Here is a 17,375-nt window from a genome sequence, read left to right as displayed (position 1 = left end):
ACTTTGTTTTTCTTTTTATACAAATCAGATGATCATTGTTTGTGCATATTTTATTTCTGATGAATCACAGAAAAGAATAAAGAAGAGATAATATATTACGCTAATAGTTTGCGTGTCTTTTTATGATTGATTTGTCATCACAGTTCTCTGTATTAACTATTTACAAAAAGTACAAAAATCAATCTAAAAATCAAATTACAGTTTGTACATTGAGGCAAAACAGTGGTGCATTTGGTTAGCACGTCAGTCGAAGGTTCTTGGTTGGAGTCTTGGCTTGGGCCTTTCTCTGTGCTTTCCTCTCACATTCCAAAAACATCCATTTTCGGTTAAATCAAGACTTTAAATTGTCCATAGGTGTGAATTGTTGTGTACCATGATTGGGTGGGAACATCCCGCCACAAAGTCAGTTGGGATAGGCTCCGCTCAACTGAAAGAGTGCTACAGAAAATGATTTTACTTTTGACATTTGTTTACTTGCTTGTGTAGGGTGACGGAGAAGTAGGCGTGTGTTGACTTTTAGCGTGCGAGGTGTGCGCCTGCGTGATTCTGGTGAGCGCTCGCAATTGCAGCGGCAAGGCCACGTTGGTGTCTTGGTGCCACTGGGGCGCGGTGACGTGCGGCGGTGGATTCAGGACACTCTGGGCCACGCCCGGTGTTTTCAGAAGGGCGCACAACTCCTCCCCGAGAGTTACTATGGAAACGAGGTCCTCTTCGTCATCGCACCAAGGAACGGACCCCCCTCTGGATACATTTCTCAGCTTGGAGAGGAACAGGGACACCCTGGGATGGGCACAACACACATAATACGTTGATGTTCAATGAACATTGACTGTAAATGTACAGGATTCCTTGAAGTCACCTTGGTATCAGGTCATGTGATCGTGACGCCAGCTTGGCAAGGGCGCTGATGAGACTGGTGATGACGCGAGGGGCGGGGCAGCCCGCTCCGGGAGGCGGTGAAGATGATGTTATCTCAAACAGCACTGCCTCCAAAGTCTCAAAACAGGAAGTGATGAGCCTCACGGAGCAGCGAGAGTCATATGACACCGACAGGTAATTCCCAAGCACCAATACCTGAAGACAGATGTATTTGAAAACAAGATTTTTTTTTCGTCATCCATTTTCTTCGCCACTTATCCTCACAAGGGTCGCTGGAGCCTATCCCAGCTGTCAACGGGCAGGAGGCGGGGTGCATCCTGAACTGGTTGCCAGCCAATCGCATGGCACATCGAGACAAACAGGCGTACTCACAATCACACCTACGGGCAATTTACAGTATCCAATTAATGTTGCATCTTTTTGGGATGTGGGAGGCAACCGGAGTGCCAGGAGAAAACCCACGCAGGGACAGAGAGAACATGGAAAATCCACACAGGTGGGTCCGGGATTGAACCTGGGACCTCAGAACTGTGAGGCCAACGCTTTCCAGCTAAGCCACCGTGCCTCCAATTTTTTTTCGTATTCAAACCAAATACTTATAATGGACAAAAGTATTTTGTAGCTAAAATGGCTTTCACTCTTCTTGGAAGACCTTCGGCAACTCCATGTCGGGGTGTCTGACAAATGCTACAAAATTACAGAACTAGAAATTTGGGAATAAATTATTGCAAATTCATGCCATAAATAGGTAACTGGTTCTGATAAGTGTTAAGCCCAGCAGAGAAAAAAAAATACACACATAAATTGTATCCATAAAGTTGTAACTACAGTATAAAATCTCCCAGTAAAATGATCAATCAAGGAATAAGTGGTGTAACTCAAAAACAAAATGATAATTTAATCCGGAATTATATCTCGACAGAAATTTAGAGATGTTTCAATCAATCAATCAATATGAAACTGTTGTAATCGGTTTAATTGTTTTTACCACGTGTGTGTAGATTTCTTGTTTGCTGTAAACATTGGGCGTGGCGCCAGCAAATTCCAGCAGCTCGTGGGATTGGTCAATGACCAAAGAGGGGTGGAGTTTGCACAGCCTCATCAGCTGGCGGCTGAACACCCTGCACAAACAGCGCACCCGTTGTGAAACGTGCAAGATCCCTCGGCAGACGTCGCATTAGCACTTTTTGTTGTCATGGTGTGTGTTGCATTATACCTGTGTACCTCCGTTGTGTATTTTGGGATGTTGAGGAGGAGGCTGCTTCTCTCCAGCATCACCAAAATCACCTGGCCTAAAAGCGTCTTGTCAGCCACCTAACACAAAAAGCCATTTTTGATCACATCTTTTCACTTGGCCAAGTGATTCTACATTTAAAGATCATTAGGAAGGACGGAACCAATGAAAGAGAAAAGTAACGTAACAAAGTATTTGACAAAAATTCACACAGCTGTAGTCCCTAGAACAGCGATTCCCTACCACTGTGCAGTGTACTCAGGGAAATTGACCAATTGAACTTTTGCTCGAAAATTATTATCTTAATTTCCGGACCATAAGCCGCGACTTTTTTCACACGCTTTCAACCCTGCGGTTTATGCGGTGATGCGGCTAATTTGTGTTTTTTTTTTTTTTTCCCTCTAACGGCCGTAAGGGGGCACTCGAGCGGAAAAGGTAAGAGTGAGACTGGTGGAATATATGTGCCGAGGAAGTGACTTTTACTGGTGCGGCCCTGTTAACGCTGCGCTAGTGTGTTACTGCTGTGGTAAATGTTTTTTACCGGTATGTTTTTTTTAGAAATATGGTACTTACAGGGAGAACAATTCAATGCTTTTCCACTAGATCGCAAAAGTACAATTAACCCGTGTATCCATTAATATGTCATGTAATATAAGTAAATGTGTTCCTTGTGTCAATAAGAGTTGGGGAAACGCGGCTCTACTCCATTTATTTTCCTCACTGTGATGACTGTGTTGAAGAAAATGTGCAGCAAAATCGGGACGGTCTGGGCGCACTGAACGACCCTTGGCCAATTGGCGGTCTCGGATAACAGATCAAGGAGCGTGCCGAGTCGGTCAATTGTGTCACCTGTGTAGAACAACACCAATGCAGTTATCTATGTGCAGAATAGACTGTTGAACACAGCTTTAATCACTTTGTCAACACTGCCCTGGAACAACATTGTGCGGTTACCTGAGCCTGCTTCACTTCGAAGCAGGAAGAGGAACAGTGCTCGGAAAGACGGATTTCGGAAGGCATCCATTGACGGGAGGCCCCGCCCTCCCGAATCAGAAATGGGTAGACACATTGATCTGAAATGCATGCGGGAGCACACAAGGTTGGAGAAACCAAGATTGCCACGACGCTAGATGAGCTCATTTGTCAAATATTCACCTCAGTTGCAAGACCAGAGTAGCAGAGAGACACGGGAGGTCTAACAAAGTATGCAGGAGCTCCAGCGCATTACCGGATGTCACCATAGAGGGCAGCAAATCAACAAAGTCATCAACGACTGCAGGGCTTTCCCACGCTAAAAACTGCACAGGATAGCAAATGCCAGCAAGTATGTATGAGTTAATAAGTTGGCAGAGCATTCTTTTTCCCCCCAATTTTCTTTTCTTTACCTTAAAAAGATTCGGGAAGTGGCGTATGTACTGGGGAACTCGGAGTTGCACATTCTCGAGGTTTAGTCGCAAGAAGCGCAGGAGCTCGTGTGCCAAGTAAGGGTCATTAAAGAGCTCAGCGGGGAACCGAGCAAACACCAGATTCCACAAGGAATCACAGTCTACAGCAGCCATTTCACCTAAACAGGGCAGGAAAGAAAAAAAAAAACACTTGTTCATGTTTGTGATGAGGTACTGAAGTAGACATACTGTTAAGTTGAGGAAATTCAGCTTTTGGGTGAAATTTCAGGATTAACTTAAAAAGCACAATGGCCTTAATAACTAAACAGAATTTGACCTTCACTCACTTTTGAATGCAAGTGGCTAGATGCAGCTATTGCAATTACGGGATATGCCACCAAATATTAAATGACATCCAAATTTAAGTTGATCTCTGTCCCAATAGACTGTTTTCGACCACGTGACTACATCCGGGGCACCTGGCCATGTTGGATGGGTTCACTCTACTGACTGCCATTCGCTCTAATGCTTTTGGAGTTACACAAATATTCGTACAACTGTTAAAAGTGACGCATGATGACTTCGGAAAGTTATCGGTGCTCATTAGATGTTTCAAGAAACCGTTACGACAAGAAGTGTGCTTTGATCGACTATATTGACCCACATGCCTTGGAGAAACACAAATGGAGCACACAACTGTGAGCGCCGGTAACCTATCCAGACATCGTCCACTATCTCCTCTTCTCAACAAGCGCTTATAACGTGGAGCAACTAAAGAATTACAAAGGTCTGGAGGCTCACAACCAATTCATTAATGGCTGGCTTCGTCATGCGGCGGTATCCATTCTAAGCAACCTGTCTCCCCACACTGCTAAGCTTAGTTTACCGCACAATGCAATTTAAATATGTACCACGTGATTACACTCAGCATTGTGTTAAATTATGTTGATTATACCAACAAAAGAGGTGTATATTATTATTTTTGTTTTTGTTACTGAGAGGGAGAGAGAGAGAGAGAGAGAGGTTCGACCGGGATGACCTTTTTCCTCCACTTCCACGGTTCCATTTTTAACTCAACTCACGAAACAGCTAGGGGTCCGGTAACCCGTTTTTGCAAACTCATTCTAATAAAAGACAAAATACAGATTTTGGAGACACACGCGTATTGTGCTTGGCTGCTAGATCGGCTCCGCTAATACGAGACAGCCGCCGTTGTCGCCCTTTGGTTGCTAACTGCTCAGTCTTCTTGATCACAGCTGGCAGTCGAAGGAAAGACACTTTACAACGCCCACTTTCGTTTGAGCAAACGATAACATACAAGTGCGCCCCCATTCATACGCCTTTCTGAAATGATTCCAGCTTAATTACAGTTCGTTTACACAAATTCCCCAAACCAAAGCGGCGACTGCATTCTCAACCTGGAGGTGTGTGACGTCAGTCGAAAACAGTCTATACTTTTGCTCACTTGAAAAGAGGGCAATACCATGAAATAAAATCTGTAATTCTGAACTTCAATCTTTTGATCTGAAACCGAAATGTCTTACGGATCTTGCAAAAACAAGAGGCGTTGACCTTGGCGCACGAACACTTTTGGAGGCGACTGGAATTGATGGCAAATTTCCTTTACGAAAAGCCATGTTCCATTTTTGTTGTCGTGCGGAAGTAAAGATAAAGCACAGTGCAGGCACCACCACAAAAGGGGACCAAAAACTGGTTCTACTTGTTAGTTATTTTGGTCATGTTTCTTATTAAAGGAAATGTGCAAAAATGAAATACAATGGCTAAATGAAACAAACTTGGCAGATATGAGGTTAACTATCAGACGAAAATATATTGAAAAAGGATAAACCTTGAGGTGTTGTTATTCATTTCTGTGGTAAGGCCTACGTGAGCATAATTTTGCCCTCATACGTGCCATGGTTGAGGTAGAACTGCGCCACTGGCAGCAGGACTCTGGCGAATGACAAGTCTGAGCTGAGACGACCAAAAAGCGCCTTAATGCACGGGAACACCCGGTAGACAAAGGACGCATCCTCTAGGCACACGCAGTCCAGGATACACACCGCTTCCACCAGACACTGATGGAGGAAACAAATACAATAGCCTCATGACATTTTTCCAACATAGTAAACGGATGACTGCAGCTGCAATGTGGTTTGTTCACTTTTAGTTTTGGAAGATAATATTGGCCTCTTCTGCACTGTTTAAGTTACAATAATTATTGATGCTCTCAAAAACAAATACAATCAACATACACTTAATAAAGGGAGGAATAGGCCATTATAACCTTTCACTGCCAGATTTGGACATTGATTCAAAAGGAGCACAATACAAAATTATTGATCTTTTTGTTCCCATTTTTTTGTGCCAAAGAGGTTTTCCTAAATATCTCCCACATAAGCCTACAGTGTGAGTGAATAAGACAAAGAAAGATGAGCTCACAGCTTTCTGCAAATCTGTATCAATTTTCCTCTGGGCCTCTGAAACAAAGATTAAACATGAAAGATTACAGCTACCCAGGCTTACTCAGTGTGCAGAAAAATCAGTACACAACTACAGTAGAGCCAAGTTTATTACTACAGGGAGTCCTCGGTCTACGACTGAGAGCCGTTCCTGCCGTAGCGACTTAACTCGAATTTTGACTTCAAAGTCGGATTCCACCATTAAAGTCAGAATTGACACCAAAATACTTTGTATAAAAAACAAATATAGTGAAAGAAACAAGATGATATACTTAGGATTACTGCTGAGAGGTAGATGGAGAAGAAGAAGGCGAGGCTGCGCTTAGCTATTGCAAAGGAACCTGCTCCTCAATCCTCTCCATCTCGACAAGTATCAAAGAACCTTGTTTCTATACGACACAGGAACGTAACCCTTCCCACGCGCTAAAGTACGGGCTTTGTCTTTAATAATTGTCACGACGATCAACCGACTGAAGCCTTGGTGGTGTTGGTGTCTCTCCTTTCTCCAATCTTTTTATGATCTTGAGCAGGGTTGCCCAGACTTTTTTAGCCCAAGATCTACTTTCCAAGCAGCCAGCCTCTCACGAGCAACCGACAACGGGCTGGGGTGTGGGGAAGAATTAACTTTTTGTGCACTGTAGTGTGTGCTTTCATGCTGGATCAGGCTGTGCCAAGGCGGAAGTTAAAATTACCCACAATCTGATCCTGCACTTTCTACTTTGGCTTCAGACCAGACCTTCCCCACTCGAAAAGAGAAAATCTCGTCCAGTTTAACCACTTTTTCTTCGATTATTCACATACTCTAACAGACATTGCATCTTAATACAACAGCATTGCTTCTTTAACTTTCTCCATTAATATCAAAAGTAAACATAAGCAGCATGTCTAGCTCGTCTTTGCTCTACGTTGCCCAGACTGTGTTGCGAACTAAAGCAGCGGTGGTGCAAGCTGTCATTATGAAACACATTGATGGGCTGCGTAGGTAAAGCAACATTTGTAATTATGAATGCATGTCTTTTAAAGTGTGTGTGTGTGTGTGGGGGGGGGGGTAAGGTAAACTAGGAAAAAGAAAGTGTGGCGGAGCAGCGGTCGTTGTTAGAGAAAGTTCCGTGTGCTGCCTAAAAGAAACCAGTGGCTTCTTCTTTTTTTACAGTACGTATGTGAATCGTGCCATTGGGTGTAACAACCAGTCATCCCTCACTCACTGAATCACATTGCAAAATGCCACAAACTGAATAGCTGTATGTTTTACTTTCAATTTGCAATAGATTTTTTTTCTTTGCGTGCATCGCAGAATATCTGCGAAAGGACTGCATCAGCGGTGCACAATTGTACACACGCGCAATTTAGAGGGAACATTGGCTGACGTTTTTTTTATTTTTTTGGGGGGACACAGCGTCCCGCGATCAACCAAGACTGCCTATCACGATTGACGCATTGAGCACCGGTGATCTTGAGCTTCGTTTCCATAGAAATAGATTTTATTGGGGGGCTGCAGAAGCATTGCTAAAAGACACAGCTTTCATCTCTGGGGCGAGAATGTCTAAAAATGAGAGCGAAAAATGCAAAGATACTCCCGCCGCACAAACACGGACAAGCATTAGCCGGACAAAATGGCGGATGGGAGACGAGCGTTGTAAAGTCCAAATGTCTTAACCCAAGGACTCCCTGTAATATGTTCCAGCCCAACCAAAATCTGCTGTACAGAGACCATATACCTGTTGTTTCAACCCTCCCTTAAAATAGTACACAGTATTTGTACCGTATATGCTGTGGGCTGGGAATACCCCTAGATGGCAATAATGCTCAAGGAATGACGTTCCATAGTGACAGTATGTATATCAAAAGGGAACAGAAATTGACAGTATTCTCAAAAGCCGGTAAGAGCCCAAGACAATGAAAGGCCCAAGACTTTGCTTAAATGTTCATTATTTCATATACATAGACTAATTCCTGCATTTTCTTGCATGTCTCCGATACCGCACCAATGTTCATATTTATGTAGGAATCGGTAAAACCCCATAAAAATAAAAATTATTTCTGCCACAGACAGGTAGAAAGGTTTCATAAAAGAAATTGCTGATCAAACGTGGAGATGGGAAGTGAATCGAGATGTAGCGATTATGAAATTGACGAGCACAGTCAGTGGGGCACACATACTGCGATCACACTGTTCAATGAGGCGCTGGCAGTACTGGAAGGCTTTCTCTCTCAGGCGCTCCTTTGGAGGAAGCAGGCGGCTGGAGGTGGATGTGGCGGAAACCATGGAAACCACAGACCCGTCTACCTCTGATCGATCATCTATAACGTGACAGGTCACACGGCAGAATTTGAGGTGATTACAAATATCCGCACAACATTTAGAACAAGTTAAATGGAATTAGAAAGCAGAATCAGGAGTTTTCAAATTTTAGATTTGATAGGAATTGAAATTATCAATTGATTTTATACACTATGTGTTGCTGAGAGGTGACGAAGAAGATAGGCATATACCGTGAGTGCATCTCAAAAAAATGTAAGTACTGGGTCATGAAAACATCATTTTGGTAGTTCATTTCAAAAAGGATTTCTTATCTAAGATTTAAAGATCTAAATACAGAAATGAGGTAGGGATTATCTTGCTAAAAAGTATTTTTTCGATTCATTTAATTCATTTATATTGTTATATAAGTTTCATTTTTTGAATTGAACTGCTGGAAAACTTAATTAAGATGCACCTGGGTATTACATACCAAGAAATCGATTTTAGTTTGTTTAGTTGAAGCTTCTGTGTGGCATACTGAAGAGAAGTAAACTCTGCTTGTTTTAACAAAAAATAATAATAAAGCCGTTAATGGACATTATGCACATCAATACAGATGTTTGGAATTATATAACATACAACAGATTTTTACCCCAGGGTCTCATGCAGATAAAAATAGAAAAAAAAAATATTGATTACATTTGTGAAAGGGCTTCCATCAATGGAGAAATTCCATCCAGAGTTGCATGTCAGTGTTTCAGGTTAATCCATGCTTTAGATCAGGCGTAGTTTTAGTTATTAGACAAAGAATTGATAGCTGAAAGCATTTCATTTGTCTTTTTCGACGCACATGCAAGGGGGCTGCCAAAAATCACTTCTTACCATTAGAAAACGAGTGCGAGAGGGAGAGACTTAGCTGTAACCTGTTTGCTGGAAATGATAAGGACACAGAGGAGGTCATCTGAAATGGCCAACGTCAAGTCCTTTGAAGCTTTTATTCCTCAAAAATACTTTCACCAGTCACTCACATTTGAAAAATGTACGATCGTCACACTATCAACCAAAACTGCCTCGCAATCGACGTATTGAGCACCCCTGGTGTAACTGAATTTCCTTTGACATGGCTCATGATGTTGATGATTTTCGACGTAAATGTGCTCGCAGTACGCGAAGCAGCTCTGAACACGCGCTTTTGGCATCACTTCCGTACATGCTCAGTACTGTTAACCTGCATTTTCTGTTTCCGGGTGAAGGCTGATTGTTTAGGAGCAGGTTTGTTTAGTTAACAACGTTTATGAAATAAACACGTAAATTAATGTCAACACTACACAAAATAAGCGACACCTTTCAACAGCAATTTTTTCTACTCATAACAAATTTTATGCGTGTGATTTTTTGTGCTCGACTGTGCAGATTTGTGAGCGCGAGGGCGCGCAATAGCGCTCGTCAAAACAAAGTGACTGCTTTCACTGACTAGTTTGAGGGGACGTTGAGGAAAAAAAATGACTGAAGGGCATTATAATTAGTTGATTAAAGGCTAAATCTGCAATATGCTTTAAAAAGCACAATTTTGTGAACCACAGATTGTTTTTCTCTTTTGTGTCCATGACCCAAAGCAAGGGTGTTGTGACTTTTTCTTCCAAGAGCCATATAGAGAAAGATCAAAGGATGCAAGGATCACTTTGACATTGATTTTGAGAAATATTTTAGTGAATTACATGTCACTCGTGAAAAACAGAAGTGAGAGTGCAATGCAGGCAAACTATGCCTGCTGTAGTTCGGACACCCCCGACTTAAAGTGCCGCTGACATGAAATGCATGATTTTTAGTATGTTATTCATGAAAAATACGGCAGCCGGTATGGACCCATCTGTTTTTTCACCACAGGACATGATTTTGACGTATATGGCTTTTTGACACTCCTGCCATGAAAATCCTCTCGAGGCATTTGTTTTCGAGAAGAAGCAGGAAGTGACTTACAGGGCAGTAGCGCACTCAAGTGGTCTCGTCTGTTTATACTAGTTTTACCTCCTGGAAGGTAGCTCGTTGTTCCTTCGTGTTAGCCAAAATGCTGATGATGATGATTTACCCTTCATAAGTTTGCAAGAGACCCGGTTCGTCGTGAAAAATGGATTCCACGAGTGCAAAGGACGAGAGCTTTGTGGGTTCCAAATGACAGGTAGGTGTAAATAAATGTAAAAAAAATTATAGTTGTGGAGACGTAATCCGTAAGGCAGGGGTGCTAAATGTGTCGATGTGCCACCTGGGCAAAGCCAGGATCAGCAGACGCGGCACTGCCGGGTTGGCTCATCTCCGCCGCGCGGCGGTAGATCAGACGGGGAGGCAGTTTGGCCGCAGCGTTGTCGTTGCTCGCGGGCGGCGTTGTTTTTATCACCGCCGCATGGAGGTTGTTCGGGCGGGGAGGTGGTTTGGCCGTGATCCGCATATCATCTAAATATGGCTAAAAATGATGGGGTAGTATTGCCCCAGTCACTTCACTCGGTTGTGAGGTGTTCTTTTCTTCAAAAAGAGCTTCCGTGTCAAAAGGGACGTGTTTGTCTCCCATTGTCGGGGTCACGGCGTGTTTTCAATGGCGAATGTCCCAGTGTGACGTCACGGACAGAACTTGCAGCCAACATGGCGACCACTTGGATGCCGGATGACACTTCCGCAACTGTGCGTAAGGATGACGCGCTCTCCGCTCATATTTATTTTTTCGTATAGACATTGAAGTGAATAATTTTACATGTATTTTTCATTACAATATCTATTTTAGAATGTTTATAGGGATGACACTTGACCTTTAAAGTGACAGGCTTTGAATAAATATTGACTACGTACCGGTGTCTGCTATAGCGCCACCAGACACAGAGTGGAAAGTGAGGAGCCAGTGTCGTAGCATGGAAAAGGCGTAAACGTTCATCCACTGGTCTTCGGTGAAACCTTGACCAACACACAGCACCGTGAAGAAATCTCCTGACACCGTCCCATCCAGCTCCGCAATAGGCAGCGGCTAAGGGAACACAAATTAACGAAAGATATTTGATAACCTCGAAAAGAGGAGTGTTATGAGTTCGGCGCATACCTGACGTGACCTGGATCCCGTGAAGAATCCTCCTGAGGAAGCCCCACAGCCTTGTGTGGTGCTCGCATAGCGCAGCCAATCAACAAGCTTCTTATTTAGGAGGGTTATGTTTTCTGTAGTGATTCAAGCAGTGGGGAATTATAACTCGGAAACACTTGGGTGTGCAAAAGATGAATACTGAAAGCTGCAATGTAGCATTTTTCACATACTAATCTAATCTGCCTACAGGTATGAATGGATTATTCGGAGTTACCTTCGGTGAGGCTCTCCGGGCTGTATGTGAGGATGGTGTTGACAACTGGCAGGGTGTGTGAGAGCGAGTGAATCGACCCCTCTGAGGATCTGCATTCCAGACTCCGAAGGAGCTGAGTGCAGAGAGCTGACAGATCATCCCGGGATGCAGCCTGTTTAAAAGCAAAACACGGCTAAAGGTTAAGTGGAAACATTCGTGTCGTGTCAACATAAAGTGGCAATATTTAAAGTAATGTCAGGAAAAATACATCTTTCGAGAACATCTCCAAGTCGAACTAATGAGTATTAAACGCACACTGACATGAAAAAAAAAATACACTGCAAGACAAAAGTTACAGTCTACATTTGGAGTTACTCACATTTGAAAAATGTACAGGTGTGGTAAGTCATGCCCGCAGATAAAGTTACGGGTGTGGTCCACCAGTCTTGCCCGCAGATATAAAGTTACAGGTGTGGTCCAACAGTCATGCCCGCAGATATAATGTTGTGTGTGTTCTGTTTGTAATTATGAGTGCACCCCTTTAGGAGCGGAGGGGGGCGGTGTCAGGTAAACTAAGAAGTAGAAGTAGACTGAGCATCAGCTCGTTTAGTGTTAAAAAAAAAAAAAAAAAAAAGAGGGCTCAGCTTGGACGGAACATTGGTCAAGACTACACAAAATAAGCGGCATCTTTCAATATCTATGTATTTCTACTCGTACCAAATTTTATGCGCGTGATTTTTCATGCTCGACTGTGCAAATTTGCGAGTGTGATGCGCGGATGTGCCCGTCAAACACATTGACTGCATTTGAAATAAAAAAAGATAACCAATGTAGAGGATTACGTTAGGTATATATTAGTAAAGGTTTAAAAACAAATTCTAAAATGCTTTGTATGCACATCAACAACACAATGTATGCCAAATATTGAGAGAGACCTTTGAGTATGTATATACTGTATTTGATTTCTGCCCATTTACTACCACGTCTTCCTAAAAAGCGCACTGAGCTTCAAGATCAGTCATGCTGGTTGCATTGCTTTAAAGGTCAGGTGTCATGCTAATAAACATTCTAAAATAGATATTGTAATGAAAAATACATATAACTTCATTCACTTCAATGTCCATATGGAAAAATAAATGTGAGCGTAGAGCGCGTCATCCATGCGCAAAGTTGGGCAAGTCTCATTTGACATCCAAGTGGGAGCCATATTGCCTGCATCGTCCGTTCATTACATCACACCGCGACATTCGCCATCGAAAACACGCTGTGCCACCTCCTATGGGACACGGAAGCTCTTTTCGAAGAAGAGAACATCTCACAACGGAGTGAAGTGACCGGGGCAATATTACCCTATTGTTTCGAGCCATATTTAGATGATATGCGGATCACTTTTAACTCACAACAGACTCCCAGACAGTATGTATGAGCCAGCCCGGCCGAAGCAGTGCCCCTCGTCTGCAACCGTGCTGGGCGCCGGCAGGTAAATCGACACATTTAGCACCGCGGCCTTACGTGTGCAGATCTTTTGTTACATTCTGAGAGGATTCCCCCCCAACTACTATTTTTTTAGTAGCTGTACACACACCTACTTGTCATTTGGAACCCACGAAGTTCTCGTCCTTTGCAAACGTGCAATCCAATTTTCAGGACAAACCGGGTCTTTTTGAAAAGTATGAAGAATAACTCCATCCTCCGGAGATTTCAAACAATATCCAACAATACAACGAGCTGGCATTTTGGCTAACACGAAGGAACAACGAGCTACCTTGCAGCAGGTAAAACTAGTATAAACATACAAGACCGCTTGAGTGGGCGTCAGCTACTAATGTCACTTCCTGCTTCTTCTCGAAAAAAAAACAAATCCCTCGAGAGGATTTTCATGGCGGGAGTGACAAAAAGCCATATACGTCAAAATCATGTTCTGTGGTGAAAAAATAGATGGGTCCATACTGGCTGGCTTTTTTTCATTAATAACATACTAAAAAAAACATGCATTTGATGACTGTGACATTAGCTGATCAGATTTGAAATCCAACTCACATGGTCAGTGAGCTGGCAAATAATAACGCCTCCTTTTTTCCATCCTCTGATTGGTTGGTTGGTTTGAGAAAACTTGGTATAGTGAATTTCAACCATCAAAACATATCTGCAGCAACCTCCACACATTTACAGTGCACTGAACTCCCTCGTCCGCCACTGATGCATTGAGCAGTATAAGACAAAAGCACACCTGAGAGAGGAGCAGGGCAGCTGTGTGGCTGTTCAGCTGACTGTTGCTGTCTTGGCCATAATTCTCCGCCTGACCAGGGTGGGGCAGCGTCTCTCTGAGCACAGCTGAGCTGAGAACCTGAAGCTGCTCCACTGGCGAAGAGAGGAGTGACAGAAGCCTCTTCTGAAGCTCGGGGGGCAACCTTTGGTTTAGAAAACAGGATTGGTCAGATCCATGCATTGTTAGAAGATTATAAGCGTTCAATGTGCGTTTGGAAATATGAGGTGGCAAAAACACCCCCACTCTCAATACAATACAGTTAAACAATTGCTTGTGTAAACTTAGTACAGGTTGCAATAAAAGTATATGGAGATTGGAAATAGTAACAGTAATAGCCTTTTTTTCTGGCAAACAATTTCTCAAGTAAATACCAGAAAAAAATGTAAGTACTGTACAGTTAGGAAATATTTATACTTGACTGTTTTTTTTTTTTAAACTTCTAGGGAACGACTCCTTCCTTCACATTCCAACAGTGGTGGGTGGTAACGGTCAAGTTCCAACATGACGGCACGGTGACTCAGCTGGTAAAGCGTCTGCCTCACAGTTCTGAGGACCCGGGTTCGATCCCGGCCCCACCTGTGTGGAGTTTGCATGTTCCCCCCGTGCCTGCGTGGGTTTTCTTTGGGCACTCCGGTTTCCTCCCACGTCCCAAAAACATGCAACATTTATTGGACACTCTAAATTGCCCCCAAGTGTGATTGTGAGTGCGGCTGTTGTCTGTCTCCATGTGCCCTGCGATTGGCTGGCAACCAGTTCAGGGTGTACCCCGCCTCCTGCCCGTTGACAGCTGGGATAGGCTCCAGCACTCCCCGCGACCCTCGTCAGGATAAGCGGCAAAAGAAAATGGATGGATGGAAGTTGCAACATAATTGCACTTACGTCCTGGTGTATTTTGTAGCAGAGAGGATGAGTCGCAGTCTTTCCAAGCTGTCAACAGTCTCGTGACCATGATCTTTCACCTGGAGCAACTTAGTTAACCTGCTGTAAAACTTCTGCAGCTCAGACTCCTGGATCTCCCTACAAGTTGAACCCCGTCACAAATCATCAGTCCTTTTGTGCCATTTTACGTATTTTTTTTTTTTTTTATCTATGTTGTACTTCAAAGACAGACATACGCTATTTCGCAAAGAGCGGAGAAAAAAAACCATTTGCGTAATATATATGTACAGAATATATGTTCGGAATAGCTGTTACAACGCCTTACCTTGCTTGTTTAATTAAACTTTCGGAACCGTGGGAGTACATATTGAATTTAACCCAGCTAGCTAAACCATTAAGTAATACTTCCGCCCGGAGCGGAAGATAAATAGTGCAAACCTAATCGAGTTCCGACTGAAATCATGTGAGTTTGTTTTTCGCTTTGCAGTTCCGCTTTCAGGAGAAACCAAAAACTCAATAAAGTCTTTGCCACAACCAAAGAAAAAGTAACATTACACACACTAAATAATATTGAAAACCTCATGTTCAACATTGCAGTTTCTAAGTCATCAATAAGGGATGTCAAAGTTATTTTTTATGTTGTGAGCAACGCAGGGTTTTTAAATATGACGTTGGATTTGTTCAGATGTTGTTCAATTGTTTAATTGGTGTTTGAACACACACAAAATCCTTGCAATAGCCCAAAGTTATTAAAAGTTAAAACAATTTGCAATCTTGGAGCAAACTTTCACAAAAGTCAGTAGATGATTTGCTTTGACTTGACACACACCTGTGCTATGGCTGATCAGATCATAGTTTCATAAACAGTAACTCATTTTAATTACTGTTTTCCCCCGCAAAAGGAGTATAAAGGTTGCATGAATGCACAAATTAGTACTTGAATTGTTTTCATTACAATTTCCAATTTTGAGATAAACATTGCCTTTAAGTATGTAGAAATTATTTCATTATTGTACAACCACAACAAAATGAAAATATTTCTTATATCCTTTAGCTAAGTGGGGCATAGGTCGCCAATGAAGTTTTCTCCTCATTTCTTGGTCTTGGGCCATCTCCCATGTCCGGGAGTTTCAGTCTGAATTGGGAAGGTTTCTGCAGGTTTGAGGACCCTGAGAACCATTTACAATTTGCAGAATGAATTCTTAAAAAAATAATATCCACATTTTTAGCTATCAGTATGCCTGTGTGTGTGTGTGTGGTGTGTGTGTGTGTGTGTTTGAGAGAGAGAGAGAGAGAGAGAGAGAGAGAGAGAGAGAGAGAGAGAGAGAAACCCAGCACATGTTGGATTGAAGTGTGACGCCGAGGAAGATGAGACATCTTGGAGGTGGTAAACTGGCTCTGTTCCTCCTGTTTTGCTTTCGTTTCCCAAATGCATGAGAAATGGTTCATATCTTCCAAATTCTGTCTGTTATTATTTGAGTTGCCCATTCTGAGTATTTTTTCAAATTTTCTTCTGTTTACATTCAAACACAGTTTTGTTGGTTCCTATGCCATTTTTGGGGGGGTTAAATCACCCATCCATCCATCCATCCATCCATCCATCCATTTTCTTCACTGCTTATTCTCACGAGGGTCGCGGGGAGCGTCGGAGATTATCCCAGCTGTCAACGGGCAGGAGGCGGGGTACACCCTGAACTGGTTGCCAGCCAATCGCAGGGCACATAGAGACAAACAGCCCCACTCACAATCACACCTCGGGGCAATTTAGAGTGTCCAATTAATGTTGCATGTTTTTGGAATGTGGGAGGAAACCGGAGTGCCCGGAGGAAACTCACGCAGGCACGGGGAGAACATGGAAATTCCACACAGGCTGGTCTGGGATTGAACCCGGGACCTCAGAACTGTGAGGCCAACGCTTTACCAGCTGATCCACCGTGCCGCCGGGTAAAATCATACTAATTAAATAAAACGAAAAAAATTATGGACAAGGAGTACATCAGGCGGCACTCCTCCAAACTAAACAATCTCTCAGACATGACTTTATTTCACCTCTACTACTACTTTTACTACTTTGCCTACTCCTCCTCCTCCTCCTACTACTACTACTATTACTACTATTAATATTAACCCTTTCCGGGCAGGGGGTGCAAATTTGCAGCAAGTTTAATATAATCGAAAAACATTAAGTCCAGTGTATCATTTTCTGAAAGTATCAGATTTTTCTCTCTACAAAATTTTCGTTGGTCCAGAGAGGGTTAATAAAAAAAAAGGATAAAAATAAGAACCACAATCAACAAGGAGAACAAGTAGAGGGAGAGGAAAAACGGAGAAAAAAAAACAGGGAGAGGAAAAAGAAAAAGTCGAGAAGCAAGACAGCAAGTCACCAGTAAGGGATGTCAAAGTTATTGTAATAATTTTTAATGCTTTTGTATAATCAAGAGGCGTATTCCCTTAACGTACACAGAAAACGAAGTAACGTGTAAGAAAAATAACATTATAACAAATGAGTAAGAAAATAACATTACACACGTATGGAAAGAAGAAAAAAGTGATCTAAAATAGGGATAAAAATTTATTGAGAATTTTGTGTCATAACGCAAAGCCACTCATGCCCCGACGTGCCTGTCTGTCTCTCTCTCTCTCTCTCTCTCTCTCTCTCTCTCTCTCTCTCTCTCTCTCTCTCTCTCTCTCTCTCTCTCTCTCTCTCT

The 17,375-nt window shown here is 42.7% G+C and overlaps 1 protein-coding gene across 2 annotated transcripts; it reads right to left on the bottom strand.

Annotated features, from left to right (window-relative positions):
• Positions 1-88: 88 nt before the first annotated feature.
• ap5z1 (adaptor related protein complex 5 subunit zeta 1) lies at positions 89-15,138 on the bottom strand. 2 transcript variants are annotated; one of them, XM_061846037.1, is made up of 18 exons: positions 14,993-15,138; positions 14,668-14,805; positions 13,750-13,930; positions 11,541-11,691; positions 11,288-11,400; positions 11,044-11,215; positions 9,085-9,132; positions 8,121-8,261; positions 5,941-5,978; positions 5,414-5,576; positions 3,499-3,677; positions 3,269-3,411; positions 3,068-3,186; positions 2,835-2,962; positions 2,096-2,193; positions 1,868-2,000; positions 860-1,074; positions 89-780 (listed from the first exon to the last, which is right to left on the bottom strand). In XM_061846037.1, the coding sequence occupies exons 1-18, from the start codon at positions 15,031-15,033 to the stop codon at positions 471-473; spliced, it is 2,511 nt and encodes an 836-aa protein (XP_061702021.1). In that variant the 5' UTR covers positions 15,034-15,138; the 3' UTR covers positions 89-470. The 2 variants fall into 2 exon arrangements, with proteins under 2 accessions (XP_061702021.1, XP_061702022.1); XM_061846038.1 differs by lacking the exon at positions 9,085-9,132 and having other exon boundaries at positions 91-780; positions 14,993-15,137.
• Between the last annotated feature and the right edge of the window lie 2,237 nt (positions 15,139-17,375).

This window comes from Syngnathoides biaculeatus, chromosome 16, assembly GCF_019802595.1.
Source record: "Syngnathoides biaculeatus isolate LvHL_M chromosome 16, ASM1980259v1, whole genome shotgun sequence".
NCBI lineage: Eukaryota > Metazoa > Chordata > Actinopteri > Syngnathiformes > Syngnathidae > Syngnathoides > Syngnathoides biaculeatus.
The sequence above is the reverse complement of the archived record's forward strand: the minus strand, read 5'-3'. Positions and strand labels throughout refer to the sequence as shown.

What these genes read in the sequence shown, in the direction of transcription:
- ap5z1 (XM_061846037.1), bottom strand. Translation starts at nt 15,033, where the DNA reads ATGTACTCCCACGGTTCCGAAAGTTTAATTAAACAAGCAAG. An exon ending in CGGGATCCAGGTCACGTCAG is followed by an intron (nt 11,216 to 11,287) that starts GTATGCGCCGAA and finishes GTGTTCCCTTAG; the next exon opens with CCGCTGCCTATTGCGGAGCT. An exon ending in GCAGTTCTACCTCAACCATG is followed by an intron (nt 3,678 to 5,413) that starts GCACGTATGAGG and finishes TGCCCTGTTTAG; the next exon opens with GTGAAATGGCTGCTGTAGAC.